The sequence below is a fragment of the Kryptolebias marmoratus genome, linkage group LG2 (genome assembly GCF_001649575.2).
Source record: "Kryptolebias marmoratus isolate JLee-2015 linkage group LG2, ASM164957v2, whole genome shotgun sequence".
Taxonomy (NCBI): domain Eukaryota; kingdom Metazoa; phylum Chordata; class Actinopteri; order Cyprinodontiformes; family Rivulidae; genus Kryptolebias; species Kryptolebias marmoratus.
The window spans coordinates 14,439,998-14,466,100 of NC_051431.1; the positions used below are offsets into that span (position 1 = coordinate 14,439,998).

General features: G+C 49.2%; 4 protein-coding genes across 4 annotated transcripts; 2 read left to right on the plus strand and 2 right to left on the minus strand.

The window, feature by feature from the left end:
• The first annotated feature begins 129 nt into the window (after positions 1-129).
• scarf1 (scavenger receptor class F, member 1) lies at positions 130-7,181 on the plus strand. The gene is made up of 11 exons (XM_017433378.3): positions 130-322; positions 993-1,054; positions 1,172-1,273; positions 2,157-2,703; positions 2,789-3,007; positions 3,934-4,062; positions 4,230-4,336; positions 4,440-4,551; positions 5,222-5,346; positions 5,471-5,608; positions 5,703-7,181. The coding sequence occupies exons 1-11, from the start codon at positions 237-239 to the stop codon at positions 6,770-6,772; spliced, it is 2,697 nt and encodes an 898-aa protein (XP_017288867.1). The 5' UTR covers positions 130-236; the 3' UTR covers positions 6,773-7,181.
• vtna (vitronectin a) lies at positions 7,094-11,129 on the minus strand. Its single transcript, XM_017433380.3, has 8 exons — positions 10,977-11,129; positions 10,271-10,390; positions 9,825-10,193; positions 9,611-9,750; positions 9,386-9,542; positions 9,157-9,309; positions 8,611-9,075; positions 7,094-7,623 (listed from the first exon to the last, which is right to left on the minus strand). The coding sequence occupies exons 1-8, from the start codon at positions 11,026-11,028 to the stop codon at positions 7,502-7,504; spliced, it is 1,578 nt and encodes a 525-aa protein (XP_017288869.1). The 5' UTR covers positions 11,029-11,129; the 3' UTR covers positions 7,094-7,501.
• Positions 11,130-11,834: 705 nt separating this feature from the next.
• Positions 11,835-17,290, plus strand: sarm1 (sterile alpha and TIR motif containing 1). Its single transcript, XM_017433379.2, has 8 exons — positions 11,835-12,491; positions 13,775-14,393; positions 14,477-14,689; positions 14,774-14,862; positions 14,952-15,278; positions 15,374-15,563; positions 16,126-16,247; positions 16,448-17,290. Exons 1-8 carry the CDS (start codon positions 12,028-12,030, stop codon positions 16,557-16,559), a joined length of 2,136 nt encoding a protein of 711 aa, XP_017288868.1. The 5' UTR covers positions 11,835-12,027; the 3' UTR covers positions 16,560-17,290.
• Positions 17,291-18,858: 1,568 nt separating this feature from the next.
• slc46a1 (solute carrier family 46 member 1) lies at positions 18,859-22,430 on the minus strand. Its single transcript, XM_017433360.3, has 6 exons — positions 22,001-22,430; positions 20,902-21,293; positions 20,381-20,826; positions 20,125-20,208; positions 19,698-19,854; positions 18,859-19,587 (listed from the first exon to the last, which is right to left on the minus strand). The coding sequence occupies exons 1-6, from the start codon at positions 22,316-22,318 to the stop codon at positions 19,536-19,538; spliced, it is 1,449 nt and encodes a 482-aa protein (XP_017288849.1). The 5' UTR covers positions 22,319-22,430; the 3' UTR covers positions 18,859-19,535.
• Between the last annotated feature and the right edge of the window lie 3,673 nt (positions 22,431-26,103).

Below are 26,103 nucleotides of genomic sequence, written 5' to 3' on the forward strand. Positions count from 1 at the left end.
TGGCTCTGACTTCCCGAGGAAACGGGGAGAGGAAAGCCGGGGGCTCTGACCTCTCCTGGCTGCGCCGGAGACGCAAGACGACTCGCCCGCAAGGGGAGGGACGGACGGACGGAGACGGGAAGGGCGGATGTTGAGGGGGAGACGGAGAGGACTGTGCTCCCAACTGGTAAGGGTCGGGACTATACGAGACGAAAAGGGTTTCGGTTCCTGGCTGTGGAGTCGGACTTGGCGTGGAGATGAAGTTTCTCCCGGTGCTCTGCTGCTTGTTGTCCTCCGCTCACGCCCTGGATCCTGGGGGGAGGAACGTCTGCCACAGCTCACGGTACCTCACATTTCATTTCATAATGCTTTCACCGCGGTGTGAGTCCGCAATCAGGCAACAGACTCGAGAACTGACGCCTGGAGAGAGAGAGAGATTGTAATTATGCTTTCTTACATCTGTAGTTACCTTTAGGGCAGAAGCAGGGCACAGAATGACACGACCTTCACAGAGGAACTTGTTTTCTGAAACGTTTGACAGTTTTCTCTGGATAATCCTGATACGTTTGTAACCTTTGACCCATTCTCCTCGTCATCAAAACAGGACGAATTACAGAAAATCCCAAACGATGTAATTAAAGGGGTCGGAAAAGATTTCTTCAAGGCCTTCGATCTCTCTTTCACCATCATGTGACAATAACTTCGGCACAAAGCAGCACCCCGACGTCGTTTGATGTAAAAAAACACACCTTTCCGACTCACGCAGACCTTGCTGTGTTAAAAGGAGAAGGAGCAAAAGCTGGACTGTATGAATGAAAACCAAAAATAAGAGAACTTTCATGTCTTTTTAGTTTTTTTGTCTTAAAGCCTCAACACAATCCAGGTTAGATGTTTCAGTCAGACAGCTTTTTATTTTAGCTTTTGCGTCTCTTTCCACTGTCCACAGTGTTTCGAGTCCCAAAGTTTTTGGGGTTTTTTTTTCAGGCTCATTTATTTGTTTCCTGAACTTTCAGGGACCCTTCCACTCCGGTCTGCTGCACCGGATGGCGTCAGCAGGGAGACGAGTGCACGGCGCGTGAGTTCATGTAATCTAGTTCACAAAAAGACATTACTGACGCCCTCGTGGTGGGGTTTGCCCGTTTCTCATCCGAGTGCTCTGTCTGTGTGTTTGTGTGTGTGTGTTTTGGTGCAGCTGTGTGCGAAGGCGAGCAGGCGTGTCTGGAGAACGAGATCTGTTTACTTCCCGGAGTGTGCCGCTGTCCGCCCGGCTACTACGGAGCTCAGTGCAAAACCCGTGAGTTGCTGCAGGCGCACACCTGTTACCTGACGTGACGGAAGCAAGGACGATCGTATGAGATACACGGGAGAAAAGGGGAAGAGTTTAATGGGAATGCTGTTTTTCCTCGCATGAACTCTGTGGATATTTTGGAGACGGTAGTTTATCTGATGCAGGAACATTTAATAGAGATCCTAATATTGGAAGTGCTGTTGTGATAAGATATTTATAGCAACAAACTACTCAGGTTTAAACATGTCTAAAAGCCATTCAGGGCGCAGTGAATGTCTCACAGTGCTGCCAAAATACAAAGAGAGAAGACAATGAGGAGTATACGACAAAGTATAAAATTTGGTTTTATATTTTCTAGCTGTGGATAATTATGGAAAAAAAAAAAGTAAATAAGAGTGACAAAGAATCTGGGTTTCCACTCTGTTATTGGATTTTCTGGAGTAGGGAGCCTGTTAAACAACAAAGCAGGGGTCTTGAGATGATTTCAAGACGTCAAATCAAATATTAAAGAAAAAATATTTTGCTGTATTTGTTGTAAAATATAGGCAAACTCCAGCAGTTATTGCGAATTCCAAAAAAAAGCTTAAACAAGCAGAGAGTTTCTCATATTTATTATGTAATAAAAAAGCAATATATAGTTGTAATAATGTCTGCTTTTGGTTAATCTACCACATAAAGGCTTGGGTTTAGGGTTGTAGCCATGAAAATCTTTTGTCTTTGAGTTACTGATTTAAAAAAAAACAAGCTGCATGCTCAGCTTCCCAGGCATCATCAGCGGTATCAAAATAATAATAAAAAATGTGCAGGAACCCTGAAAATGTTAAAATCTACATTAAAAACCAGCTTTAGGCCGAGAAAACGCTCAGCTGGTCCGTTTGTTTGGATCCAGGTTGTCCTCCGGAGTTCTGGGCTCCAGACTGCCGCCGGGTGTGTCCGTGCTTCCCTCACGGCCGCTGTCATCCCGCCACCGGCGAGTGCACCTGCGTCTCAACCCGCTGGGGCCCGCTGTGCCAGAACACCTGCAAGTGCGCCCGCCTGGGCCACGGCCACTGCCACCCCGTCTACGGGAACTGCACCTGCGACCGCGGCTGGACGCTGCCCACCTGCTCCAGGCCGTGCTACTGCTCCGATGGCGGATCAGAGGACGCCGGCTGTGACCAGCTGACGGGCCGCTGTCGGTGCCGCCAAGGCTCCTGGGGGGTCCAGTGTTCCTCCAAATGCAACTGCAACCTGTCTCCGTGCAACCAGTGGACCGGCGTGTGCGAGTGCGTGGCGGGCTGGTGGGGAACCGGCTGCGACAGGATGTGCACCTGCGACCTCACGCACAGCAGCTGTGACCCGGTGACGGGGCAGTGTGTGTGCCACCCGGGTTACAAGGGCTTCCAGTGTGACCGGCCGTGTGAAGCTGGGCGCTACGGCAGCGGGTGCAACATCAGGCGAGTCTGCGGTCAGAGGCGAGTACGGACGTCCACTTATTCCATCTCTGCTGACTTCTTCTCCTGTTTTTTTTTTTTGTTTCAGTTGTGGTCACTGTAAAGACCAGCGGCCCTGCTCTGCCGCCGACGGAGCTTGCGGCGCCTGTGAGCCCGGCTGGAACGGTACGCTGTGCGACCACCAGTGCCCGTCCGGTTTCTACGGCGACGGCTGTAAGGAGAAGTGTCCACGATGCCGAAAGGACGAGACCTGCGACCCAAGAGCTGGGACATGTGGCCGCTGTGAGCCCGGATGGACCGGACCCAGGTGTGCATTCACGCAGAACAGGAAAAACAAGCAACAAATCACACAGAATGACCGGCCAATTAAAGCCAAAATACACAAAAATACTCCAGGGGACAAGAACTGAAAACCTTCTCTGATGTGATAAATTATATAACAGAGGCTAAAGTTATCACAGCCTACCTTTTATGAGTAAAATCTGCAAATTGGATTCATTTCACTTGAAAATATATGCAGTATCAATGAAGAAAGGCATGTCGCTCGCCACTTTTCATCACAGAGATCATTTATGTTGAAAACTTAGGTTTTAACCTTTAACATATTATTATGCCCAATCTGGTACAATCTCACCAGGTCTCACATGATCTGTAGGGCTGTCAAACTCCAGGCCTCGAGGGCCGCTGTCCTGGAAGTTTTAGGGTTTTTCTGCTCCATCACACCTGATTCAAACAGTTTAATCACCTCCTTCACCGAATCATCAGGTTCTCCAGCAGCACATCCACAAGTCAGTCATTTAAAGCAGGTGTTTTTGAAGCGAGAACGCATCTAAAACATGCAGGAGAGCGGCCTCCACGAGGGAAGTTGTTTGCCTCAGAGTAAGTGTTGAATGACTCTCAGCTACTACCACATCAGCATCTGTAACATCGGCAGAGTTAGAGCCAGTTTAGTGTTGGTTCGCTGAATCGAGGTTGACCCCAGAGATCAGTGAGTTGTAGATGTGCATTCACTGATTTCTTCCTGAGAGCCTCATCAAAGCCCGTCCAGGGGTTGATGAGATATTTTGCTAACAGACGGACACGGGCACATCGCTGTCCCGGCCGCCACTGAGGAAAAAAAAGTTGGTTTATTGCAACTAGCCCTCGGACGTCCTGTAGGGGTAAACCAGCGAGGTTGAGATAAAATTAAATAAAAGGAAAATCAGTGTTGTCATTATTTGTGTCCTCGTCCAGGTGCGAGGAGCCCTGCCCCGGCGGGACGCACGGAGACGCCTGCAGCTTCCTGTGCGGCCCCTGTTTCCACGGCAACTGCCATCCTGTGACAGGAAGATGTGTCTGCCGGCCCGGTTTTCAGGGAGAGAGGTGAGCTGTCGGCTCGCAGCGACAAGAATCCTAATCGAAGAGTGTTTAAAGTTAAAGCCGTGAGGTTGAAGCTCAGCTTTTTAAACTCGTCATCGGATGTTTGGAGACAGAGAGAAGTTTACCTTCCAGCTGCACTGATGAGTGTCTTTTGTGTGTGTGTTTTCCAGCTGTAACGACAGCTGCCCCGCCCTGCAGTTTGGTCTCAACTGTTCGTCTCCCTGCGACTGCGGCGATGGCGTCGGCTGCCACCCCGTCACCGGCGCCTGCCCCAACAGTACGTCCAACCGCTCGCTCGTTCGTCCGCCCTTTTCCCGACGCGTTTCGCGCGCCCGTGAGCCCGAGAGAAGTCAGAGGTTTGTTGATTATCTGTCCGCTAGGTGGCCGAGGCGCTGTGCTCGCGGGCGTGTTGGTTCCTCTGTTCCTCCTGGTGTTCGCCGTCCTGTGCTGCTGTCTGTGCTGCGGAGGACGTCCCGCTGCCAGCAAAGACAGGTCGGCTGCCAATTCTATCCCAATTACATCTCAGACAGCCGCAACTGATGTGTCATCATGTAAATATTACAGTTCTGAGCAGCAAACCGGCCACGGCTACTACAAAAAACACAAATTCTGCCCATTTTCTCGATAATAAATTTATACTCTGGGAAAACATCTTTGATAAGTTCACACACTTTATCTAAAAACATGTTATCTACATTGAAATGCTTCATTTCTACATGACTTTTGTCCCCCTCCCCTGGCAGGAAGAGGAAATGTTTAAACACTGAAGGTTGCTCAGTCGGTTCAGTCTGATCTGAATCTGTTCCTGCTTACAGCTCAGTATGCTCACCGTTAAAGGGGGTAAAATAAACATTATAACTGTACGGCCTTTTGTGACAGATTGGTGTTTTGCAGCTGAGTCCTTAAAAAACAAATCTGTGACAAACTGAAATGAGTTCAGCTGTAAAGTGTAAAACATTCAACGACTTCTGAGAGCCTTTATGATGATGATTATACCAACATTTTGGAAAGCTGACATGTAAAGATATGAATTTATCAAGATTACTGCATCTCAAAGAGTCTGACTTTAGGGCAGCTTTTTATTTTTTCGAAAGTTTTAATGTGTTAAAGAAAAAATTAATTTAGAAACAAATGTTTTGTTTTGTTTTTTCCTTTGTAACAGAGCGGCTGTGGCCGACGGCGGCTTGTCTGTCCGGATGAAATATCACGTCTACAGCGTTCTGGCAAACATCGGCGCCGCCCTGCCCTGCATCTCCGACTGGTCCTCCGGCCTGCCTCGAGTCACCGGTCGGTACCGCCTCGATGGGCACCTCCTGTCCCGTTTGCCACCACCTTTTGTAGGAAACGGGCTGCTGATATTGATAAACGTGTCTAAAATCCAACTTTTTCACGTCACTCCGGATGTCCACAGTGTCTCACCATGACCCGGAGCTGACCTTTAACCACAGCTTCATCGAGCCCCCCTCCTCTGGTTGGGTCACCGAGGGGTCGTCGTTCGACAGCGATGAAGAGGAGGGAGAGGCTCTCTACTGTGTGCCTCCAAGAGAAGGTAGGAACCGCCTCTCGCCTCTCGCCGCTCCCGCTTTCACGGGTTAAAAAGAACAAAAAAACGACAGCTGAATGCTCTCTAACTCTCCTCTCAGACATCCTGGAGGTGGCGGGAGGCGAGTTCCAGGAGATGAGCTCCAAGTGCAACATGTTCTTAGACCCGTCCGGCTTCAGCAGCGAGGACATCGCCTCGCCCTTCAACATCCCCCGCACCTCCAGCATCGCCAAGTCCAAGCGCCCGTCCGTCTCCTTCGCCGAAGGCACCCGCTTCAGCCCCAAAGAGCGGCGGGGCTCTGCTCAGGACATCGGCGCCCCTCTGCGCAGCAAGGCCAAGTCCCCCTGGGGGGTTCTGATGCTGTCAGCCCTCCAGAGTCAGGGAGGCGCGGTGAGAACTGGGGACGGGGGTGGAGCTGAAGGGGAGGAGGAGGAGGAGGAAGAGGAAGACGGAGCAGATGATCAAGTGACAGATAATCGGGAGTCAAGGTGGGAGGATGAGGCCCAGGAAGTAGACAGGTCCCAACCTCAGGAGGCCGTGCAGGCTCCCGGGTCGTCAGGACGAAGACGGACTATGTCCAACGCAGCCGCTCGTAAAGGAACCTCTGACGGAGAGGCGGGGCCACCACGGAAGGTCACCACAGTGTATGTGACGGTGGGTAAGGCAGGCCGGCCCGTCACAAAGACAGACCCGAGCTCCGAGGGGCCGGTTCAGGCCATGCTGCGCAGACTGGGCAGCCTGCAGAGACAAAGGGAGCAGGAGCCCAGTAAGCCGAGGCCGAAGGCGGCCGAGGGCGTCGCCAAACCCCCCAGGAAGAAGCTGGGAGCTCGGGTCGCCGTGTGGGAGCAGGGAGGGCCGTCCGGCGTCTGTAAGCCAATCAGGAGGAAGCATGCTTCCCACAACCCCGCCGACGCGTCCGGACCCGACCAGGCCGCGCCACCCGAGGAGAACGCTCAAAGACGGCCGCCGTCGTCCATTTTAAAAAGCAGACTGGAGGTGGCCGCAGCCGACTCGGGCTCAGATCCGAGAGGCGAGGGAGGCGAGGGGCCAACCGAGATCTGCTACCAGACAGCGGGCGCCCCTGGAGACGCCGCGCAGATCATCGCCAACGAGAGAGCGCTGGTGAACGCGACGGATGAACCCTGCTACGAAAACATCTTAATTAAATGATCCAGAACTTCGGTGTCAGCAGGTCTGATAGGAGAACAGCTTCACATTCATCACACTTTACAGACAGAAACTCAGACTGAAGTACAGCTGTTAGAAATATGAAATAAGGTGTATTACACTGAAAAACAGCTGATTAGTCCTTTTATTTACTTCCCTAAACCCTGTTGAGTTGTTGTCACTTGTATAGATTAGTTATGTTGTATCTGGAGCTGAGGAATGTGGGTTTTGTTTTCACATTTATAACATTCTTCAAACACTTCCTGAAGCCTAAAACCACCAATCACAAAACGCTGCTGATGGGTAATAACACAGGGCTGCAGGTTATTGTGTTTTTTTTATTACAGGGTTGTATAAAATTATGTCTAATAATGAAAAATGAAATTAAATAAATTTAGTAGATACAAGCTTGGCGAGATTAAGACATAGCATTTTTTTTTCTTTTTATTAATCTGAATGTAGCTCGAGGTTTTCCTTTCGGACGTCTAAGTTTGTTGGTTTTCTGCTCCGTTTTCGGTCAGCTGACAGGGAACCAGCTGCCGAACTTTGGCCGTTTGGACTTTCGCTGACCGCTGATGTTTGCCGAAGTTTGTTGAGCAACTCTTTCTGTTTTACGCTCAGCGTGTTTTTCGTCACGCTTTTCTTTGTCAGCAACAGTGACTCATACTCCTTACACGGCACTGTAGCTACATCGAACACACACAAACACACACACACAGAAAACATCTAAAGCTACTTCTTCTCTGCCCCCGGTGGGTTCGAACAGCCGAGCCAGTACTTGGCGATGGATCTGGGGTACGGCGGGACAGCGGGATCGACCGTCTTCGTCCTGAGGTCCACTCTGGAGTATTTATCTAGAAAACACAAACAAAGCAGTCCTTTATTGATTTAGGCTGATTGTGTCGGAGTTGCTGGTTTGTCTTGCTTCCAACATTAGTTAAAACTCGGCTCTGCGGACCAAGACGCGTGGCCGAACGGACCCAAGTGCAGGCGAGCCGGGGGGAGGCAGATTCAGGATCAGAACTGTAATTTTTTTTTTTTTTTTAAACGTGGCCCGTTGGAAAAACAGACAAGGCAGGAACAGGACTTCAGGACGTAACAGGAACCAACAGGAGGTGCAAACTAACAACGAGTTGTGGAGAACTGGGCGTTCGAATGCTCGTCGGGGCGATGAGTAAGGGGAAGCAGGTGTGCTGATTACTAACGACAGCTAGGCGGAACCGAGGACAGACCTACAAGAACAGAACTGAATAAACGAAACACAGGAAGCCCAAACAGAGTCATAAAAAATAAACTATGACTCTAATTTTGTTTGGTGGGCAACGAACGAACAAAGAAAACGAGAAGAGCAGCTACGTCTTCCTCACGTTGATAAATACAGACACTAGTTAGCGTGACGAGTTATCTGTGATCAGATCAGTCCAGGATGGGACTGATCGTCCTCACCTGAACTCTGGTTTCTCTAAAAGATCTGAGCTGATGTGGACTGAGCAGAGAAGCTGTCGTCTTCTAGTCTGTTGAGCAGCATTCATGTAAAATCTGACCCATTCTGATCAGAAAGGAGTTTTTTTTTTATCTCGGAACATTTCTGTTGTTTGTCTTTGTTCATCTGACTAAATGAATTTCCTTACACCGGATAATAAAGTAAAAATTGATCCGTATCGACTTCGGCCACCTTGAGGTTTCGTACAGCTCACCCTGCGCTGATCTTTGTTTGGACTGTTTTACGACTTTGCTCTGCATGGCTAGTTTTCAGTGGGTTCACTGTTTACTGTGTTTGTAAAAGTGATGATTTGCTGCTTTCCTTCCCCTAAATATTTCACGTTTAGACGCCGTTTTACCTCCTTTGAAGAAGTAAACACTCTGAATGGGCGTGTCTCTCTGGTTGAACCAGTTGCTTCTGGAGTCGTAGTTGCCTCTGTTGTTCTGGTTGTAGCGATCCCAGCGTCTGGTCTGGTCCCGGTCCTGGTCCTGGTCCTGGTCCCGGCGTCTGTCCCATCCCTGACGGAGCCTCTCCTCCATTTCCATCCTCCTCTCCGCCAGCCTTAGACCCATCTCCATCCCCCTCTCGGCGAACCCTCGTCCCATGTTCATGCCGTACTCGTCTGCGGACCCCCAGGACCGGTTCCATCTCCTCCGACCCCTCTGCCGCCCGTTCTGCTGGCCCCACTGCTGGTAGTCGGACCGCCTCCCCGACCTCCAGGGAGCTACGTAGATTCTGCTGGCCATGGCGGCGTCCACCGGGGACTCCAGGCCCCTCCAGTCCCCGTTAATGAAGCGGTGTTTTGTTTCTCGATGCTGAGGCACTGCAGAGAGAAGGAGGAAACGGGTCAGTGCGCGTGGCCCAGGTTCGGTCTACGAAGCAAGCCCCCAAGAGCCCAGCTTACTGTCAGGGAAGAGCTCGGCGAAGAAGCGCTCGTAGTTGCTGTAGTACAGGTCGGTGTAGCGGCGGAACAGCGTGGACTGAGCCCTCTCGGACATGGCGGTGCACTCCCCATGGGACGGCTGGTGCAAAAACTCGTACATGTAATACTGGTTGCCTGGACGAAGCGGCAGCGGATCAGCTGTGGGACACCCGGGTTTGTGACAGCGAGCGTTGGCAAACAGTGACCCTACCTTTGAAGAAGTAGGCCCTCTCCTTCCCGTGGTGAGTGTGGGCCGGCAGAGCGAACGCTCCGTCCACGTGATCGGGGATCATCTCGAAACCGATGCTGATGTTCCTGGGATAGCCGTCGTCCAGCGCACCGTTGTTGAACCTCCAGTACTTGTCTCCCTGGGGAAAGTTTCCGTTCAGACGGGAAACCACGAGCTCGGAGCTGAAGCGCGTCTCCGCGCCCTCACCTTAAAGATGTAGGTCATCCCCTGGCAGTTGATGCGGGTGAAGGCAGCGTCGATGGGCCCGGCGATGCCCCACACGTCCTGTATGAGCTTCGGGGAGCCGGGGAGCACCGAGTTCTGGCCCAGCTCAAAGAAGTACTCCCCTGAAAACCAGGGTTTTAGTCACGGCTGAACGGCACCACGGCGGATCGTGGATGTGAGAGGGAACGCGACTCACCTCTGAAGGCGTAGACGGAACCGTTCCTGAGCTGCATGAAGGAGTTGAAGGATCTGCCGCTGCAGACCTCGGCGTCTGGGTCCGGGGCTGATGTGACAGGAACCGTGACGGCCTCAGCCGTCTCGTGACCCCGAGGAGCCCTAGTCGCCGCAGAGAGCTTGCGTTCGGGTGGAGCCGTGCTCGACTCAGGCGTGACCCTGGGATTGTCCGGCCGTGGGGGTCCGGTCGTGTGCAGACCGATGTCTGGAGGCGGACGAAGACTGCGGCTGGAGTCTGGCACAGGTGGCTGCGAGGGCGTGGCGACCGAAGGCCCAGGAGACGCCAACAGGTCGTAATCGTCCTCCGCGTACTCGAACATGTCTCCACGAGCTGAAAGGGAAGAGCAGATGTCACACACACCCATGTGTCTGAGCGCACGGCGAAGGAGCTCGGGCGACGTCTCTTACCCGTCCTCACGCAGGCGGCGGCGTAGTCCGAGCAGCAGCTTGTGTAATATTTACACATGGAGTCACACTGGCACTGCCTCTGAGAGTCGAAGCCATTTTCACAGCGGCCCAAACAGGAGTCTAAGGACAGAAGCAGACACTTCCTGTTTCCTGTCCGAATCCTTCATAACTTCCAGCAGAACTCACTGACTAATCTGAGTAACTTAGTTAGAAATCCTCGTGTTTTGGAGGCCTAATCACTGTCAGATCTTTTTTTTTAGGGAGTTGGAAGCTTTTGGTTTCATTCTTTCTGGAAAATCAGAGAGTTCATTTTCCTTCTGTCTCCCAAATAATTCAGGATCAGATAATCTCACCTTTAAGGCGAGACCCTAAACCCTCGTCGCACGTCGTTTGTCAGACTAGAAAAGGACTTTCTCTTCCTTTTTTCTTAAACTTCCACTTTTTGTTTTATTTTTTTACTGCAGTTAAGTAGACTTCAAGCTGAGATCAGATTAATTTTTTAGTAGCATTTTATTATAAACTGAATAACTGATTAATGAGGGCATGCAAAGCAACGTGAAAGTAGCCGCGGAAGGAAAAGGTTAGGGTTAGTGTAAAGTCAGCTCTGTTTGGGTAAACAAGGGAAAAGCTACACAGGTTTGCCTCTCATTCGACCTGCTTTAGACCACAGATGCGGGTTTGATCTGATTCTTGTCGTGAAACTCACCGTTTGCGGCCTCGGAGAGCAGGGCGAGCAGCAGGACGATGAGGAGCCTCATGTTGTGTCTGCTGGACTACGAGCTCTCACTTACTGGAAACCCTGCTCAGCCAACCCCCCCTTTTTTTTTTGTTTGTTTACTTTGACCTGAATTCTTCTTGAGCAACTAAACACACGAGCACAGAGGGGGGGAAAACAAACAGCAGGTCAATAAGAAGCCAGGGGGTGACTCCGTCTGATGGCGTCCTGTTTTCACTGCAGCTTAAGCCTCAGGGTGTCTGTCTGAAGATTATAGATTTATAAAAGACAAAAATGATGATTTTAGTGCACAAGTGCTCATGGTGAGGCTTTATTAGCCCCTGACCCTCTGTCAGCAGGTTTTAAATCGGGACCTCAGTGTGGGTCACTCAACACCAAGTAGGGGTCCTCGGATAATCTCCAGATATCAATTTACAATAAAAACTTAGTTTTTATGCTATGCTTGCACCATATTTGTTACAAAAACTTGAAATACAAGTTCATAAATTGATTAAAAAGATAGCATAATGGATGTTAAGACTGTTTGTGTTGTCTTTATGTCCTTATTTATTAGAGTCATCAGCATTTTTGGATGTTTAAACAGCCAACAGATGGGCTCACACACCTTTGTCACTGTTATTTTATGGGTTGGAAGCTGAAAAGTTTGGGAACCACTGCTTAAGGTGATAACTTAATGAGTTTCATTAAAATAAAATACACCCCAGCACTGGTTCATGAGATATTTTGCTAGCAGATACCAGCTGAAGTGAAACTCCGCACAGGAAATGAGAGCAAGTGTTTTTTTAAAATCATCTCTGAGCTGCTTCAGCTTCCCCAGCAGAGGGGCTTCTGCGCATGCTCAGAGCGTCCTGATCAAAGCGAGCGCCCCTTCATTGTTTTGTTTGCAGCTTCCGGTCGACACAAAGGCATAAAGAAGCTAGCTCTCTCTCCGACGAGAAGACCCCCCCACCTGGACCGAGCCGAGGGACGGTTCCGCGTGAACATGCGAGCAGAGCCCGCACCCCCCCTCCGCAGCCGGTAGATGCTCCTCTCCCTCGCCCTCTTCCTGCTTGCGCTCCGCCGACATCTGTGCGTCATGTTCAGCTCGGACAGGCTCACCGTTCCGGATTACGTCAGCCGGCTGCAGCGGGGCAGGAGCGGCTCGGGATGCGAGCCCAAGCCGGTCTCCCCGGGCGTCCAGGCGGACGTCCAGGCCGCTCTGGACGCGTCGCTGCCGGCCCTGCGCGCCGCCGTCCGCAGGCTGAGGTCGGCCAAGGAGCGCTCCGACCTGGAGGAGACCCGCGGCGCCGTGGCGGAGATCTACCAGCTGGTGGAGGAGGCCTGGGTGCTGCCCGCCGTGGGCCGCCGGGTGGCCGAGGAGATCTGCACCAGGATCCGGCTGGACGGGGGCCTGGAGCTGCTGCTCCAGCTGCAGCAGACCCCTGCCGTGGAGATCATGTATGAGGCGGCGAAGCTGCTGGAGCAGATCCTGATCTCTGAGAACAGGTAGAGGACCAGGCAGCTCTTAGGTTGGGTCTCACTGGACCAGGGACAGACTGCTGAGCGAGATGTTCTAACCTACCCCTAACTTCTTCCTACTTTCCCTCAAAGATGCTGGTGCAGATTCTCAGGATGTGGTCAGTCCAGTAAGAAAGGACATCTTTTCTGTAGCCGAGGACATTTCTCTTCCCATCCTGGGGATGCTTCCTCAGAGCCTAAAACTGCAGGAGATACTCCGTTATGTAAATTGGATCCATGATGGAGCATCTCCACACCCTCCAGTGCTTCTCTTTTCTTTTTTTTTTTTTGACTTGAGGAAGCTCATCGGATGAGAAGAGAAACGTCTTCGATCACAGAAAGTCCAGTTGGTTTTTGTTTATTTCCACTAAAGCAGACTTTCTCGTCGTCTCTTCAAGCTGTCTCGATCAGAAGTTCTCTGAAGGTCTTTCGGAGGTTTCGTTTGCCGCTTCGCTTCCTTTCGGTCCACAACACACACTCATCCAGTGCTTGTCATTTGCCTTACACACCACACACACGGCACTTTTTTCTAGCCTCACTCGTACACCTGTAGGCATATCCGGGGGGGACTTCAGTGTCCTCTCTTAGGACACTCTGCAGGGGATGGGTCCTCCGGTCGGAAGACTGTCCATCCTCTGTTTCTTGAAGTCGTCTCTTTAAGAAATGGAGGAAAAATCCAGACGGGGAACTCGTAAGAGGCTAAACATCGACTGTATGCCAGGAATTCAGCTGGTAGTTCTTTAAGAATCAGCTTGTTGCCGTTTAAAAATCTATTTTATGTCAAACTGAGTCGTCTTCTGTGTCTTTCACAGATTAAACCTTAAGAGTTGGGCACAGATTGTGTCTTTGTAACGGTCTGCTGGTAACCAAGAGCCTAAAGGTCCCGTTTATAAACGGCTTCTTTGCTTAATTCTTAGTCTGTTGTGTCGACACAACGCTGGCCCGTCTCTGGAGTTTAGGAACCCTTTTTTTTTAATGTCTAAATGATTCAAAGGTCAGAGTTAAGTGTCTTAAGAAGCAAAAACAGTCCTCTGGAAATGCTCAGGACTGAGGATGAGAGGTAAACCAGCCAGCGTCCAAAAAACCACCAAAGAGCTGTTGTTCCGGATCAGGTTAATGGTTACAGTACAAGTGATGGTTTGCTTGAAACAAAAAACAAACTTAATAAGGAAATGAGGGGTAACTTGGTGCTGTTTACAGTACTGTCTCCTGTCTTCATGTCCGCCTAACTGGTCGCTCTGTCTGACTCCTGCCCGTCTCTCCGCCGACAGGGACTACGTAGCCCGCATGGGTCTGGGCGTCATCCTGAACCTGACCCGGCAGCAGGACGACGCCCAGCTGGCTCGCAGCGTCTCGGGCATCCTGGAGCACATGTTCAAGCACACGGAGGAGACGGCCGTCCACCTGATCTCCAACGGCGCCCTGGACACCCTCCTGTTCTGGTGCCGCGGCACGGACCCCACCGTGCTGCGGCACTGCGCCGTGGCGCTGGCCAACTGCGCCATGTACGGCGGCCACCGCTGCCAGCGGTGGATGATCGAGAAGCAGGCCGCCGAGTGGCTCTTCCCCCTGGCCTTCTCCAAGGAGGACGAGCTCATACGCTTCCACGCCTGCCTGGCGGTGGCCGTGCTCGCCGCCAATCGAGAGATAGAGAAGGAGGTGGTGAAGTCGGGAACCCTGGAGCTGGTGGAGCCGTTCATCGCGTCTCTGGACCCGGATGACTTCGCCCGCTGCTTATTGGACAGTGCAGACTGCATGCAAGGGAGAACGGCGTCCGACCTGCAGCACCTCCTGCCGTTGTTAGACGGCACGAGAGTGGAGGGGAAGTGCATCGCAGCGTTTTACCTTTGCGTCGAGGCCAGTATAAAATCCCGGCAGCGCAACACTAAGGTACCAGCCCCGTTTGACTCACACACGCCTCGCGTGATTAGTTTTAGGGCTCGCTTGTGATGTCATTTTTTTTTTTTTTCAAGATTTTTCAAGAGATCGGCGCCATCCAGAGCCTGAAGAGAATCGTCATGTACTCCAGTAACAACACGGTCACCGGCCTCGCCAAGCGGGCCCTGACCATGATGGGGGAAGAGGTGCCGAAGCGAATCCTGCCGTGTGTGCCCAACTGGAAGACCTGCGAGGTGCAGACGTGGCTGCAGCAGGTTGGCTTCAGTGCCTTCTGTGACCGCTTCCAGGTGAGTGGCGCCACCAGGGCGTTCGGGGGGAATGGGCACGTTGTCGAGGAGTTCGTCGGTCAGTGTTGGGTCCCCGTTTTACAGGAGCTTCAGGTGGACGGAGACCTCCTGTTGAACGTCACCGATCAGGATCTGAGCTCTGATTTGGGCATGACTGGTCTCACCTGCAAGAGGCGAGTCCCTCCCCCCTCCCCCCGAAGTCTTTTACAACCCAAAACCTGACCAAAGCGTCACGAGTCTCCCCGCTGTCTTAACTCTCCAGGTTTCTGAGGGACCTGCGCGTGCTGAAGACCTACGCCGACTACTCAACGTGTGACCCCCACAACATGGCCGACTGGTTAGGCGAGGTGGACCCTCGCTTCCGCCAGTACACCTACAACCTGCTCCAGGCAGGGGTGGACCGCAACAACATCCAGAGCCTGACCGAGCAGCAGCTCCAGCACGACTGCCACATGGACAACGGAGTCCACCGCGCCAAGATACTGTCCGCCATCATCAGGCCGGTAAAGCCGAGCCACACGGATGCCAAGCCCCCGGGGCCCGACGTCTTCATCAGCTACCGCCGCACCACCGGGTCGCAGCTGGCCAGGTCAGGACAGAGGGGTTCTTTTTTTGTTTGGTGCCGAAACTGCAATCAAAACAAAGGCAAATAATTTCTGAATCGTTTTTGTCCCCCTCCCCCAGCCTGCTGAAGGTGCACCTGCAGGTCCGAGGCTACAACGTCTTTATAGACGTGGAGAAGCTGGAGGCCGGGAAGTTTGAGGAGAAACTGATTCAGAGCGTCCAGAGGGCCCGCGGCTTCATCCTGGTCCTGTCTGCCAACGCCCTCGACAAGTGCATGGGTGACACCGCCATGAAGGACTGGGTGCATAAGGTGCGAGAACTTCCCAACGAGCGTAAATATATACATACAGCCCCCCACCCCTTAGCAAGTTGCACCTCAACCGGGTGCTTTTTGTATCCTTCAACAAGCTTCCGGCATTTAAACTGGTTGGTTTTGTGGCACAGATCCGGCTTTTTAACTTGGATGATGAATTTCCAGTCGGATTGAGGTCTGGGTTTCAGAAACGGGACTTTTAGCTGCTTTGTCCAAACAAAAAAACATTTCTGTCCCGCTGGAACACCTGATTGGGTCCAAATTCGAACCAAAGTTGAAGAATTTGGAGGTAGTCCTTCTTTACCAGTACTACAGCATGATGTCCCCACCACCGTGCTTGACAGTTGGCGCAGTGATCTTTGGTTTGAAAGCAGACTATGTCTCCTCCAAATGTATGTCTTGTCTTTGTGTCCAAACAGCTCAGTCTTTGTCTCATCTGAGCGTAAAAAAACTTTTCCCCAGGAGGGCTTTGGCTCGAGCTTCAGGGCGTCACCTGCCTTCAAACTTTTGGTTTTCTTCGTCTTAATCGGCGTTTGCTGAAATGTCATCTGCCTTGCAGGAAATAGCCACGGCCCTGGCTGGTAAGAAGACCATAGTTCCTGTCATAGACAACTTTGTGTGGCCCGAGACCAGCTCACTCCCAGAGGACATGAGAGGTGTTCTCAACTTCAACGGCGTCAAGTGAGTGTCTGAACACTTTCCAGCACCGAACAATGCTGTGGCAGTAAATATGGAAGAAAAATGATTGTTTAGGTGTTTATTTTGAAGTGATGGAATGATCTCACAGTTCTGTATCCCAGTACCATCATGACGTTTTTTATGTCGGGTGTTTTATCCATCGAGAAAACACCAGAGGTTTATTCTGTCGCCTCTCCACGCAGATGGTCCCACGAGTACCAAGAAGCCACGATCGAGAAGCTCATCCGCTTTCTGGAGAAGAAGGAAGACGCGGCCGACGGCCCGGACAAATCTAAGGACCAGAAGAAGAAGTGAGCTGACCGCTCAGGACGCGGAGAGGTCCGCGTGCGTTCCCGTCAGCTGCCCGGAGGTTTCCCCCCCCCCACTCGGCTCAACGCGTGAAGCCGACGCTGTCCAGACGACCTCCTCACATAAAACGCCCGATGAGCAGAACCCATTACGAAACCGTAGAAAATAAAACGGGAGTTTCGGGGCGTGTAGAATTGACCTCGCAGATAGGCGCCAGATCTGTTGAGGTGGGGTTGTGCGGAAAGGTTGGGAGCAAATAGCGTCTTACCTGTTGTAGATGGCTCTTTGAATGACCCCAGTTTGGGGAAAAAAAACAAAACAACTTTAAACATCTCCAGCTTCACGGCGGTTCACGCAGACGCAATTTTACAAATTTTAAGTCAATTCCTGTGGTTATTAGCCAACACAAACTGCACCAGTAGTAGCAGCTAGCTGTAGCACTTCGGGCTGGAATGATATAATATTTCCGCCAGATGGTTTCTAAAACGGCGTTCCCGTAAAAAGCGCTGCAGAATATTTTTGACTGCAGCAGGTAAGATGCTACTTGTTCATCGAGCTTCCACAGAAGCCCCACTCGAAGAGAAGTGAACTATAGCTTTAACGACCTGCTGTATAAGTGTCACCGCGATTCAGTATCTCAGGAAAAAAAAAGCGACCAGCCGTCATCAGTAATAATCTCCGGAGGCTCCATGTATTCTGTCATCTGTGTGTAATAAAGACGCAGGTCTCTGGGCTGACTCGGCTGTTTTTGTGTTGTGATTGGAAAAAAAAAAAAAAGTATTCGCTCGCCTCCCTTCACACACACATGAGCTTGAGTGACTTCCCACTCTGAATCCATGGGGTTTAAAATGATGTTGGCCCACTCTTTGCAGCTTTGAAGCAACGGCTTCATCTCTTCTGGGAAGGCTTTCCTTAAGGTTTAGAAGTGTTTATGGGAATGTTTGACCATTCCTCCGGAAGCTCATCTGTGAGGTCAGACTCTGATGTTGGACAGAAGGCCTGGATCAATGTCTCTGCTCTAATCCATCCCAAAGGTGTTTTATCGGGTTGAGGTCAGGACTTCGTGCAGAACAGTCAAGTTCTTCCACACCAGACCCACTCATCTATGTCTTTATGGACCTTGCTTTGTGCACTGATGCAAGAAGAGACCGTTCCCAAACTGTTCCCACAAAGTTGGGAACATGAAATTGTCAAAAATGTCTTGGTAACCCCACACCATAATCCTCCCTCCACCAGGCTTTACACTTGGCACAAAGCAGTCAGACAAACCCAGACTCGTCCATCAGACTACCAGACAGAGAGGCATGATCCGTCCCTCCAGAGGACACGTCTCCACTGCTCCAGAGTCCAGTGGTGCCGTGTTTTACTCCACTGGATCCGATTCTTTGCTCTCGTTGATAGAAGGCCTGCATGAAGCCGCTCGGCCGTGGAAACCCATTTCATGAAGCTCTCTGTTCCTGAGCTGATCTGAAGGCCACGTGAAGAAGCAGAACGTTGGTGACCTCTGTGCATCCTCTGAGCCCATTCTGTGGTTTTACGTGGCCGAGCTGCTGTTGTTTCCCGATCGCTTCTGTTTTGTTACAACACCACTAACAGCTGACTGTGGAGTATTTAGTCACGACTGGACTTACTGCTCAAGTGGCATCTCATCACTGCACCACGCTGGAATTCCCTGAGCTCCTGAGAGCGACCCATTCTTTCACCGATGGTTGTAGAAGCAGTCTGCATGCCTATAGGTGCCTGATTTTATCCACCTGCGGCCGTGGAAGTGATTTGGATGGGTGAGTGAATACTTTGGCAACACAGTGTATGAGCTGCCTCCAGTTTAATTAAAACCTTTAAAAGAAGAGATTAAACGTGTAGCATTAAATATAAAACTTACTGAAGAAGACAAAAACTAATCTCTGTTAGATTCAACTTTTATCGGAACTGACCAGAATCTCCTGAAGCAGTTCTGTTGGACTTTCAGCTATCTGGCAAATAAAATAAAATTAAATGTTGGCTGTATGAATAAAATTCATTGGTACAAATGTAGTAAAACTAATATTTATTGTATCTTTTTATAACAGTGTTAAAAATGGATTAATGAAGTTTATCATTCAAGAAACTGATGCTGCTGTAATTTAAAGGTTTTTTTTTAGCTTCCAGGATCAAAATCTTGTGTATTTAAGTGCTTTTTGTTTGTTTAGGTGTTTTTTTCAGACTTTTTCTCACTGCTGACCTGCAGGACCCAAAATAAATAAAAAGATCATGTTTATAAAGCGTGTCTGTGTGTGTTTACGAAGTCAGGAGAAAACACAAAACAAACTTTTGCTCCATTTATTGGAAACATTACAAAAGTCAAGTAAAAACCCTTCATTTGATTTCAGCTTTATGCAACATTCAGACGAACACATTTCCATAATAAATGATTAAAAAAAAACACAATCAGTTTACAAAACGATGCAGTTTTATTAACGTCAGAAAAGACTCGGGCGACAGACAGTTTGGTCCCTTTAGGTTTGAACAACGTGTTGTCTGATAAAATCCACAGTTGGAGGAAAAACGATCTGATGGCGTTACAGCACTCTGCTGTTTTTATAAAAGTGTTTATAAAAGTAATACTTAAAAAAGTCTTTAAAAAGCAGAAATCTGCTCCGTCCGTCTGAAAGCGGCTGTATGTTTCTCACTTGGTCTTCAGGTTTGTTTCCCTTTCTGGTTCCAGATGAGATCAGGAGTCTCGCCTGGTCCTCCGACTGCGAGCGGCGTGTCGTTTGTCCCGCTGGTGACGTTCACTTTGAATTTAATCTGCATCGTTACAGAAGAAGGCTCCATCGTTTTGTTTAAAACAATCGTTTTGATTTCGTTCGAAGTTAAAACATCTTGACGTCTCGTTTAGCCTTGAAGGTTGTTTTGTCTTTCTTCAGTCTGGATCGTTTCCGCCTCGCCTGGGTGCAGGAATCCCCCCCCCCCATCCATGTGGGTTTCCGGGCGCCTCGCTGCTCACCTGTCCGACGCCGAGGGCTCCCTGCGGCGGTCCGAACACTGCACCGCCCTGAAAACACAGACGGGTAAATACGCTTCACCTTCTTTTACGCTGATGGTCGACTCACTTACGCCGACGACATGAAACCCATAAACCGATTGGGGGGGGGGGGGACTCACCCCATGATCCCGGCGGGGATGAAGAGGACGGCGGCGGCGAAGAGGAAAGGGAAGCCCTTCATGAAGTGCAGGGTGGCCGGGTAGAGCGAATTGAAGACGCTGCTGCCCACCAGGTAAGAGAAGCTCTCTATGCAGGCCACAGACGCAAACAGGGCACCTGGCATCAAACACACACACACAAACATTTACACACAACTTGCAGGACAGACGGCTGACTCGCTCCGAGCTCCAGATGTGACAGTCCTCCCCCCGAAAAAATGCCTAAAACATCTGGAGAACGCGTCCCCAGTTAGATGAACCGTTTGGAGCACATGCCAAAGCTCGGCCTCTCAGGTTTAACCCGAGCAGTGGAAATTATCCTAACTGTTCCTAATATGTAGTTAACAAACACACAGCAGCCATTTTGACACCGGCATCGAGAGCTCACCTTGCTCTGACGGGTCCACCAGCTTGGACAGCTTGGACCTGAGGACAGGAGTGGCGGCCATGAAGAGGAAACACAGCGCGTAGCCTGGAAGGAAAAAAAAGAAAAACAAACTAAATGTGCCGTTCTGGTCAAATAACACGACCTGCGTCCTCAGGTAATATTACAAGATGACTCAATCCCGGCAAAATGTACTGAATTATAATCATCTGGGTTCCAAATAGGCGAGTGACAAGTCTTCCCCGACGCTGCCTCTCACCTGTGAACATGAGCTGAGTGCTGTCAGCCACAGAAAACACCAGCAGCCCCGTGACGTTGGAGGCCAGGCCCGCGAGCGCCACCCAGGAGTCCACCAGGCAGCGCTGCAGGAGCCGCAGCCCCAGCAGGCTGCTCAGGTAGGCCAGGTGCTGCGCCGCCGAGCCGTAGCCGATGAGGGCCGGGCCCCAGCAGAGCGGGGCGCTGAGCTCGTACAGGACGTACAGCTCCCTGCAGCCGAAGTGGACCGTCACCACCAGGAAGAAGCACAGGGCGTAGAGCCGCAGCCGGACGCCTCCCGTCCAGTACAGGCGCCACACGGCCTTGTGGTGGTGAGCGGTGAGGAGCGTGGCGCCCGGGTCCGGACGGACGGACTCGTGGACGAACAGGTAGGCGTAGAGCGCCGAGACCAAGTTGGTGGCCAGGACCAGCCAGAACGGGTTGATGTAGCTGCGAAGACAGGGTCGTTGTCGTTACTTTTGTTATTACTTTAAAGAACTAACAAACAGAATAAATCCTCCTAACCCTTGTGCCCGCCTCCACTGGCCTCCGATGATGCTGGCGAGCATCCCCGACACGCCCAGGCAGGCTTCCAGCACCGCCACCCTTAAGGTGCGGGACCTCCTGTCACTGACGTCCGCCACGTACGCGAAGCAGCCGGCCAGGACGGCGTTGAAGTCGCCCGAGAGGCCACTGAGCAGCCTGCCCGCCAGGAAGCAGGCCACGGGGAGCCGGAGGTACATCACCGCCAGGTAGACCGCCGCCTGCAGGGCCAGGCCCAGGTTGGGGAGGACGAGAACAAGCCGGCGGCCGGCGGCGTCGCTCCACGAGCCCAGCAGGGGCACCACCAGCATGCCCACCAGGAAGCCCCCCAGGCTGATGTACAGGTTCCAGTGGGCCGTCAGGGTTTCCACTTCCTGGAGAGGACGGACGGAGCCGGGTCAGAAACACACACACACACACACACACACAAACACACACACACGGTTCATCTAATCCCTCTGTGATGTTTAAACAGATTGGGCCACAAGGACATTTCCTGATTCCTTGAAAGAGGTTTTTAATTTTTAATAAATGAATCTGGAATCAGGTGCAGTTTCTGAATGTCTGCGCTGAGTTTATCCTTTTCTGTCTCTGAGTAAGTTGTTTTAAAGGTGTTTTTAACGCGCAATAAATGCTTCCAGCTGCTTGTGATGTTTGCAGATGCTGTAAATGTGTTTTAATTCACTTTAAGAGGCGCTGCTTCTCTTTATTTATCTATAGCTACATAAATACCTTTAAAACCTGTTGAGGCAAAACAGCTAAAACAATAAAAGATGAACTTCATGTCTTTGATGCATTTCACATGGTATCATTATCTTTACTGCCCTGTGGAGGTTTATTGACCCTTTTTCCATGGCAGAAACTGTCCCAGACAGATTATATGATGAGTGGAAATGCGCTTCACTGATGTGTGTAAAGTCCATGGTTCTGGTTCTGGTTCTGGTGAATCCAGAGTTAGCTCCCGGGACATTTTAATGCCCCCCTGCTGTGTGTAAAGTGTGTAAAAAGTGCTAAAAGGTTCAGCTTAATGCAGACTTCCTCCGGCTGCAGGTGCCACTGGCAGTAAAGGGTTAAAACCCACCTTCTGGACCGGGTCGGGTTCAGCCGAACTGTTGCCGCAGCCCGAGCTCTTGGTGCCGTTGTAGCCGAGGTCCTCGCTGATTCGGTCCCACAGGTACTGGGTGCACAGAGGGGCCTGGAGGGCCACGGAGAACATGGAGAGGAACAGCACCGGCTCCACGGACACCGGCAGCGGGCACGGCGGCGGCCCCGCGCCGGTCGGGGCGCCTGCCTCCTCGCCGGCCTCCTCGCCTTCGCGGCCGTCCGTCGGCCGCTCGTCCTCCGACGCGGCGCCGAGGAGATCTCCGGGGACAATCGCTGCCGTGTCCGGCTCGTCCATGTCGAACCGACCGAGGCGCTGAAAAGTGCTCGAAGAAGCTCGTTAGCATAACGCTCCGAAGGTGTTGATCTTTAGTTGGCCTAAACATTAGCTGAGCGCGAGACAACTTAGAGTGAGGACGGAGCGCCCCCTTCTGCCCTATATGATCTATAGATAGATTATCTTCATATAATTCATCATAAAGGGATACAGACATGATGATAATAGTGTTTAATTGCTTGTTTTGTGTTTAAGCTCGATTTTATTCTCAAACATGTAAAAATAACTATTTATTTTCCTCAGTCTTATTTTTTTTAAACTGTCACACTGTTGTTTTTATTATAACACGCTAATAATAATAATTTTTTTTAAAACTCAAGCAAATTAAATCTACAAAACACCCTAAATATGTGTGTGCAGGTAATGAATCGGATAAGTTTCAAAAAAATCCCCTGTTGTTCTGAAGATTTTTACATTTTCTACCCCATAATTCAACACTATGTTGGGTTCACATCCCTCTACTAACAATCCCGCCCTCACAACATTTTTACTAGTTTTAGTAGTATTAAAAAAAAAGATTTTTCTTGATGCTTAGGGCTAATTCACCTGATTGGAAACAGGTCCGTACCTATGTTCTCCCTCCTGGGGTTTATAATGAAAGTCAAAAAAGATGTTTGGTCCCCCTTTCAAATGTCTTTTATTACAAATGAAAAAACAATACTGAATTGCAGTGTATATAAGGGATCCAGGGAACATTAGGGGGTACCAGGGAACATAGGGATGAACACATTAGAAACCATAGTTTTGACTAAACTATTAAGTTTTTTTATTCCATTATTTGTATTACATTACATTTTCTAACAAAATATAATGAGGTTGTTGTTCTCAAGGATCATTTACTGATTTCTTTTTTTCCCGAAGATATTCAGAAGTTGAAACCCAAGAGATTGTACTACAAAACTTATTGATATACGTATATCTGTTTCTTTTCTACTTCCAGAACCTGAAGGCGCTCACTGGGACAACAGTAAACAACTTCTTTACACACCTGATTCAGTGGTTAAATTGCCTCCTCGTGTTCTGCAGAAGCCTGTTAATGACACACTGATTCAATCAGGTGTGTTGGAGCAGAGAAACAAGTAAAACATGCAGGATAGTGGCCCTCGAGGACCAGGATCGCCTACCCTTGCACTAGACCCAAATGTGTGAATATCCAAACACAGGTGACACAGATTCTTCTCCTGATTTACTGGCTTTTACATCAAGAGATGAATGTTAGAATTACAGGACTGCAGGTAACCAGTTTGAAACCAACCTCGACACGTAACCATATCACTTTCCTCTTCTCCTGATGAGGCAACAGAACCGTTTCTGTCGGGTAAAGGTCCATCAGGCGAAGCAGCAGGATGAGACAAGTTCTTATCAAGAGTCGAGTTTCATCCACTTAGAGGGGCCAGAAACCCCTGAGAAGTTTGCTGGTGTATGTAGAAACGATAAAACAAAAACAGTATTTAATGGATAATTTGAACAATGTCAAATACGTTCTCTTATATGGTGATATAAAGTACGGCGCAAAGGTTTTCAGACCCCTAATTCTTTAAGCTTTCTTTTGAAAAGATTGTTGTATTTCAAGGTAGCATCTCACTGGTCTCCAATGTTCACGACTACTTGGCGAGCAGCATTCACGATGGAGTCTCCAAAATGTCTCGAAATGTTCTCGGAGGGTTCTCAATTACATCAGCAGAATAAAAGCAGATAAAAATGAGGAAAGTGGACAAGTAAAAGACAAAACAAGACGTGTCAGGCCTGAAAATAATAAAATAATTGTATCTACAGCAGACAAACAGCACGCTAAATTCACATCTTTAGGAAATAAGTTAATAACGATCCAGCAGCGACTAGAAACAGGATCTGATCCTTCAGGTGATTATTGACCGCAGGTCAAGTTTTCAGCTAGTAGGTCTTTGTTGGTGCTAAAACACTTTTTAATGTGTGTTAAACTGTGCTATTACCTATTTTTATATGTTCAACGAAAGAAAATGGGAACAAACGGTGTCTCACGTGTGGAATTGTGACAGGATGCTAGCATGCTATCACCGTTAGCAAGCTATTAGCCAGGCAGCTAGCTAGCAACTTGCTAGTTACTAGCTAAAATACAACAAAAAACTGGTTATTTGCTTTCTTTAGTTATTTATGTGTTGAGTCGGCACAACATTTATCTCTTGAGTTTAGCAGGGTTTTTTAAATATCTGAATGTTTTTTTAAGTTGCTTTTCCCTGAAAATGGTCAATTATTGGACTGAAAATGAGTGAAAAGCAGCCAAAGTCCAAAAAAATAAACATTGAAAAACCTTCATAAAATCTGTAAAACTATTAAATCTGGCTACTTGGACACAAAATATAAAGAAATGCTAAAAAGTACTAAAAAGGTGCCAATTTTAGCACATTTTAATATTTTTTAAAATTATTTCAATGTTTATGATGTCATTTGCTACCCAGCACTGACATAATAATGATAAACATGAACAGTACCATGATTTAAAATAGAAACGAACAGCACAGGGGAAAGTGTTTTTTGATTGTTCCTTTATATTTAATGCTTGCAGCAGGTAACACACGTGTGCTCTGTCCGTAACACTCAGCAGCTTTTACCGTAAGCAACAGTGAATCTGGCTGATTCAGAGCTTTCTGATAAACTTTATCCCGTCTCCTTCCTGAGCGACGGTAGCCTGATATCCTTGAGGTCAAGCCTGTGCAGCAGCTCATGCTGTGCTGATCCACAAACTACTTTTGTAGCAAAAATTACTTCTTTTTTTTTTTTTTTCATTCGGTAAATTAAGTCAAGCGTGTTCTTTTTCTTGCCTATAAGACACAGGATCGTTGCTACTCCTCAAAAACTCGAAAAGCGGTGTTTTGTACACATTGGAGGGTGACACAATGATTAACACACGGCCTAAAAAAGGTGTGATGCAGACTTTGAGGAGCCAGTGTTCATTTGTCAACCTTGGAACTGGAAAGAAACAGGTTTAAATGAAGATTCAAGACACAGCAGATGATTTATTATTACTTCTCTGTGTTTCTTTATATTGTTACTGAGCATGTTTATAGCCACAATGTGTTATCTGAAGGTAATAAAAGGCAGCCTACAGTTGTGTTAAATAATTTATTGTAATAACCAACAGCTTAAAATAAACAACAAAATAAAATGTTTAATCTTTTCTTTTTTTCCTCTTTTAATACGTCTGTCTGTATGTGGACGGTCTTTTGACACCTAATGGCTCAAGGATGATCCTGATGGATTTCAAGGTCACAGGGTCACAGGTGTGAAAACCTTGTCCGGGCTCTAACTCTGCAATCGTGTAACGCAGGAATGTCAAACTGCACAGCAATTTTGAAGTGAAACAGGAAGTGGTTAACTATTATCCCAAACCAGCATTTGTCTTTGTAACTTATAGTGGACCAAACAATAAATATATATATATATATATATATGCAAATCTTCCTTAATGGTTATAAACACATTGAGACAGAAAAGCTAATAGCATCTTTGTAAAGATGCTTTTGTGTCTTGTTAATTAATATAAAAAGTATGGCTTAGAAAGTTTGTTTTAAATCATTTTATACTTCTTTCTAGTCAGTTTGCGTCAGCGTAAATGTCTTTTGTGCTCCAACCTTTCAAACAAAAAGCCCAAATCTGGTTTCGCTGCACCATTCTCTGCGAGCATCATCGCCCTCTCCTAAAGCAACGCGATAGGGCCGTTTAAAAACTCAACATATATTAGTGCACATGCTGACATGCAGTGTTTT

Bases quoted from the DNA above. Each gene is read 5' to 3' on its own strand.
- sarm1 (XM_017433379.2), top strand. From the start codon at position 12,028: ATGCTCCTCTCCCTCGCCCTCTTCCTGCTTGCGCTCCGCCGACATCTG. The intron at 15,564-16,125 runs GTGCGAGAACTT...TCTGCCTTGCAG, and splicing joins TGAAGGACTGGGTGCATAAG to GAAATAGCCACGGCCCTGGC. The intron at 16,248-16,447 runs GTGAGTGTCTGA...CTCTCCACGCAG, and splicing joins CTCAACTTCAACGGCGTCAA to ATGGTCCCACGAGTACCAAG.
- vtna (XM_017433380.3), bottom strand. From the start codon at position 11,028: ATGAGGCTCCTCATCGTCCTGCTGCTCGCCCTGCTCTCCGAGGCCGCA. The intron at 10,391-10,976 runs GTGAGTTTCACG...TTCTGTCCTTAG, and splicing joins GCTCTCCGAGGCCGCAAACG to ACTCCTGTTTGGGCCGCTGT. The intron at 9,076-9,156 runs GTAAGCTGGGCT...TTCTCTCTGCAG, and splicing joins CGCCGAGCTCTTCCCTGACA to TGCCTCAGCATCGAGAAACA.
- scarf1 (XM_017433378.3), top strand. From the start codon at position 237: ATGAAGTTTCTCCCGGTGCTCTGCTGCTTGTTGTCCTCCGCTCACGCC. The intron at 323-992 runs GTACCTCACATT...CTGAACTTTCAG, and splicing joins AACGTCTGCCACAGCTCACG to GGACCCTTCCACTCCGGTCT. The intron at 1,055-1,171 runs GTGAGTTCATGT...GTTTTGGTGCAG, and splicing joins GGGAGACGAGTGCACGGCGC to CTGTGTGCGAAGGCGAGCAG.
- slc46a1 (XM_017433360.3), bottom strand. From the start codon at position 22,318: ATGGACGAGCCGGACACGGCAGCGATTGTCCCCGGAGATCTCCTCGGC. The intron at 21,294-22,000 runs GTGGGTTTTAAC...CGTCCTCTCCAG, and splicing joins AACCCGACCCGGTCCAGAAG to GAAGTGGAAACCCTGACGGC. The intron at 20,827-20,901 runs GTTAGGAGGATT...CTGTCTTCGCAG, and splicing joins CAGTGGAGGCGGGCACAAGG to CTACATCAACCCGTTCTGGC.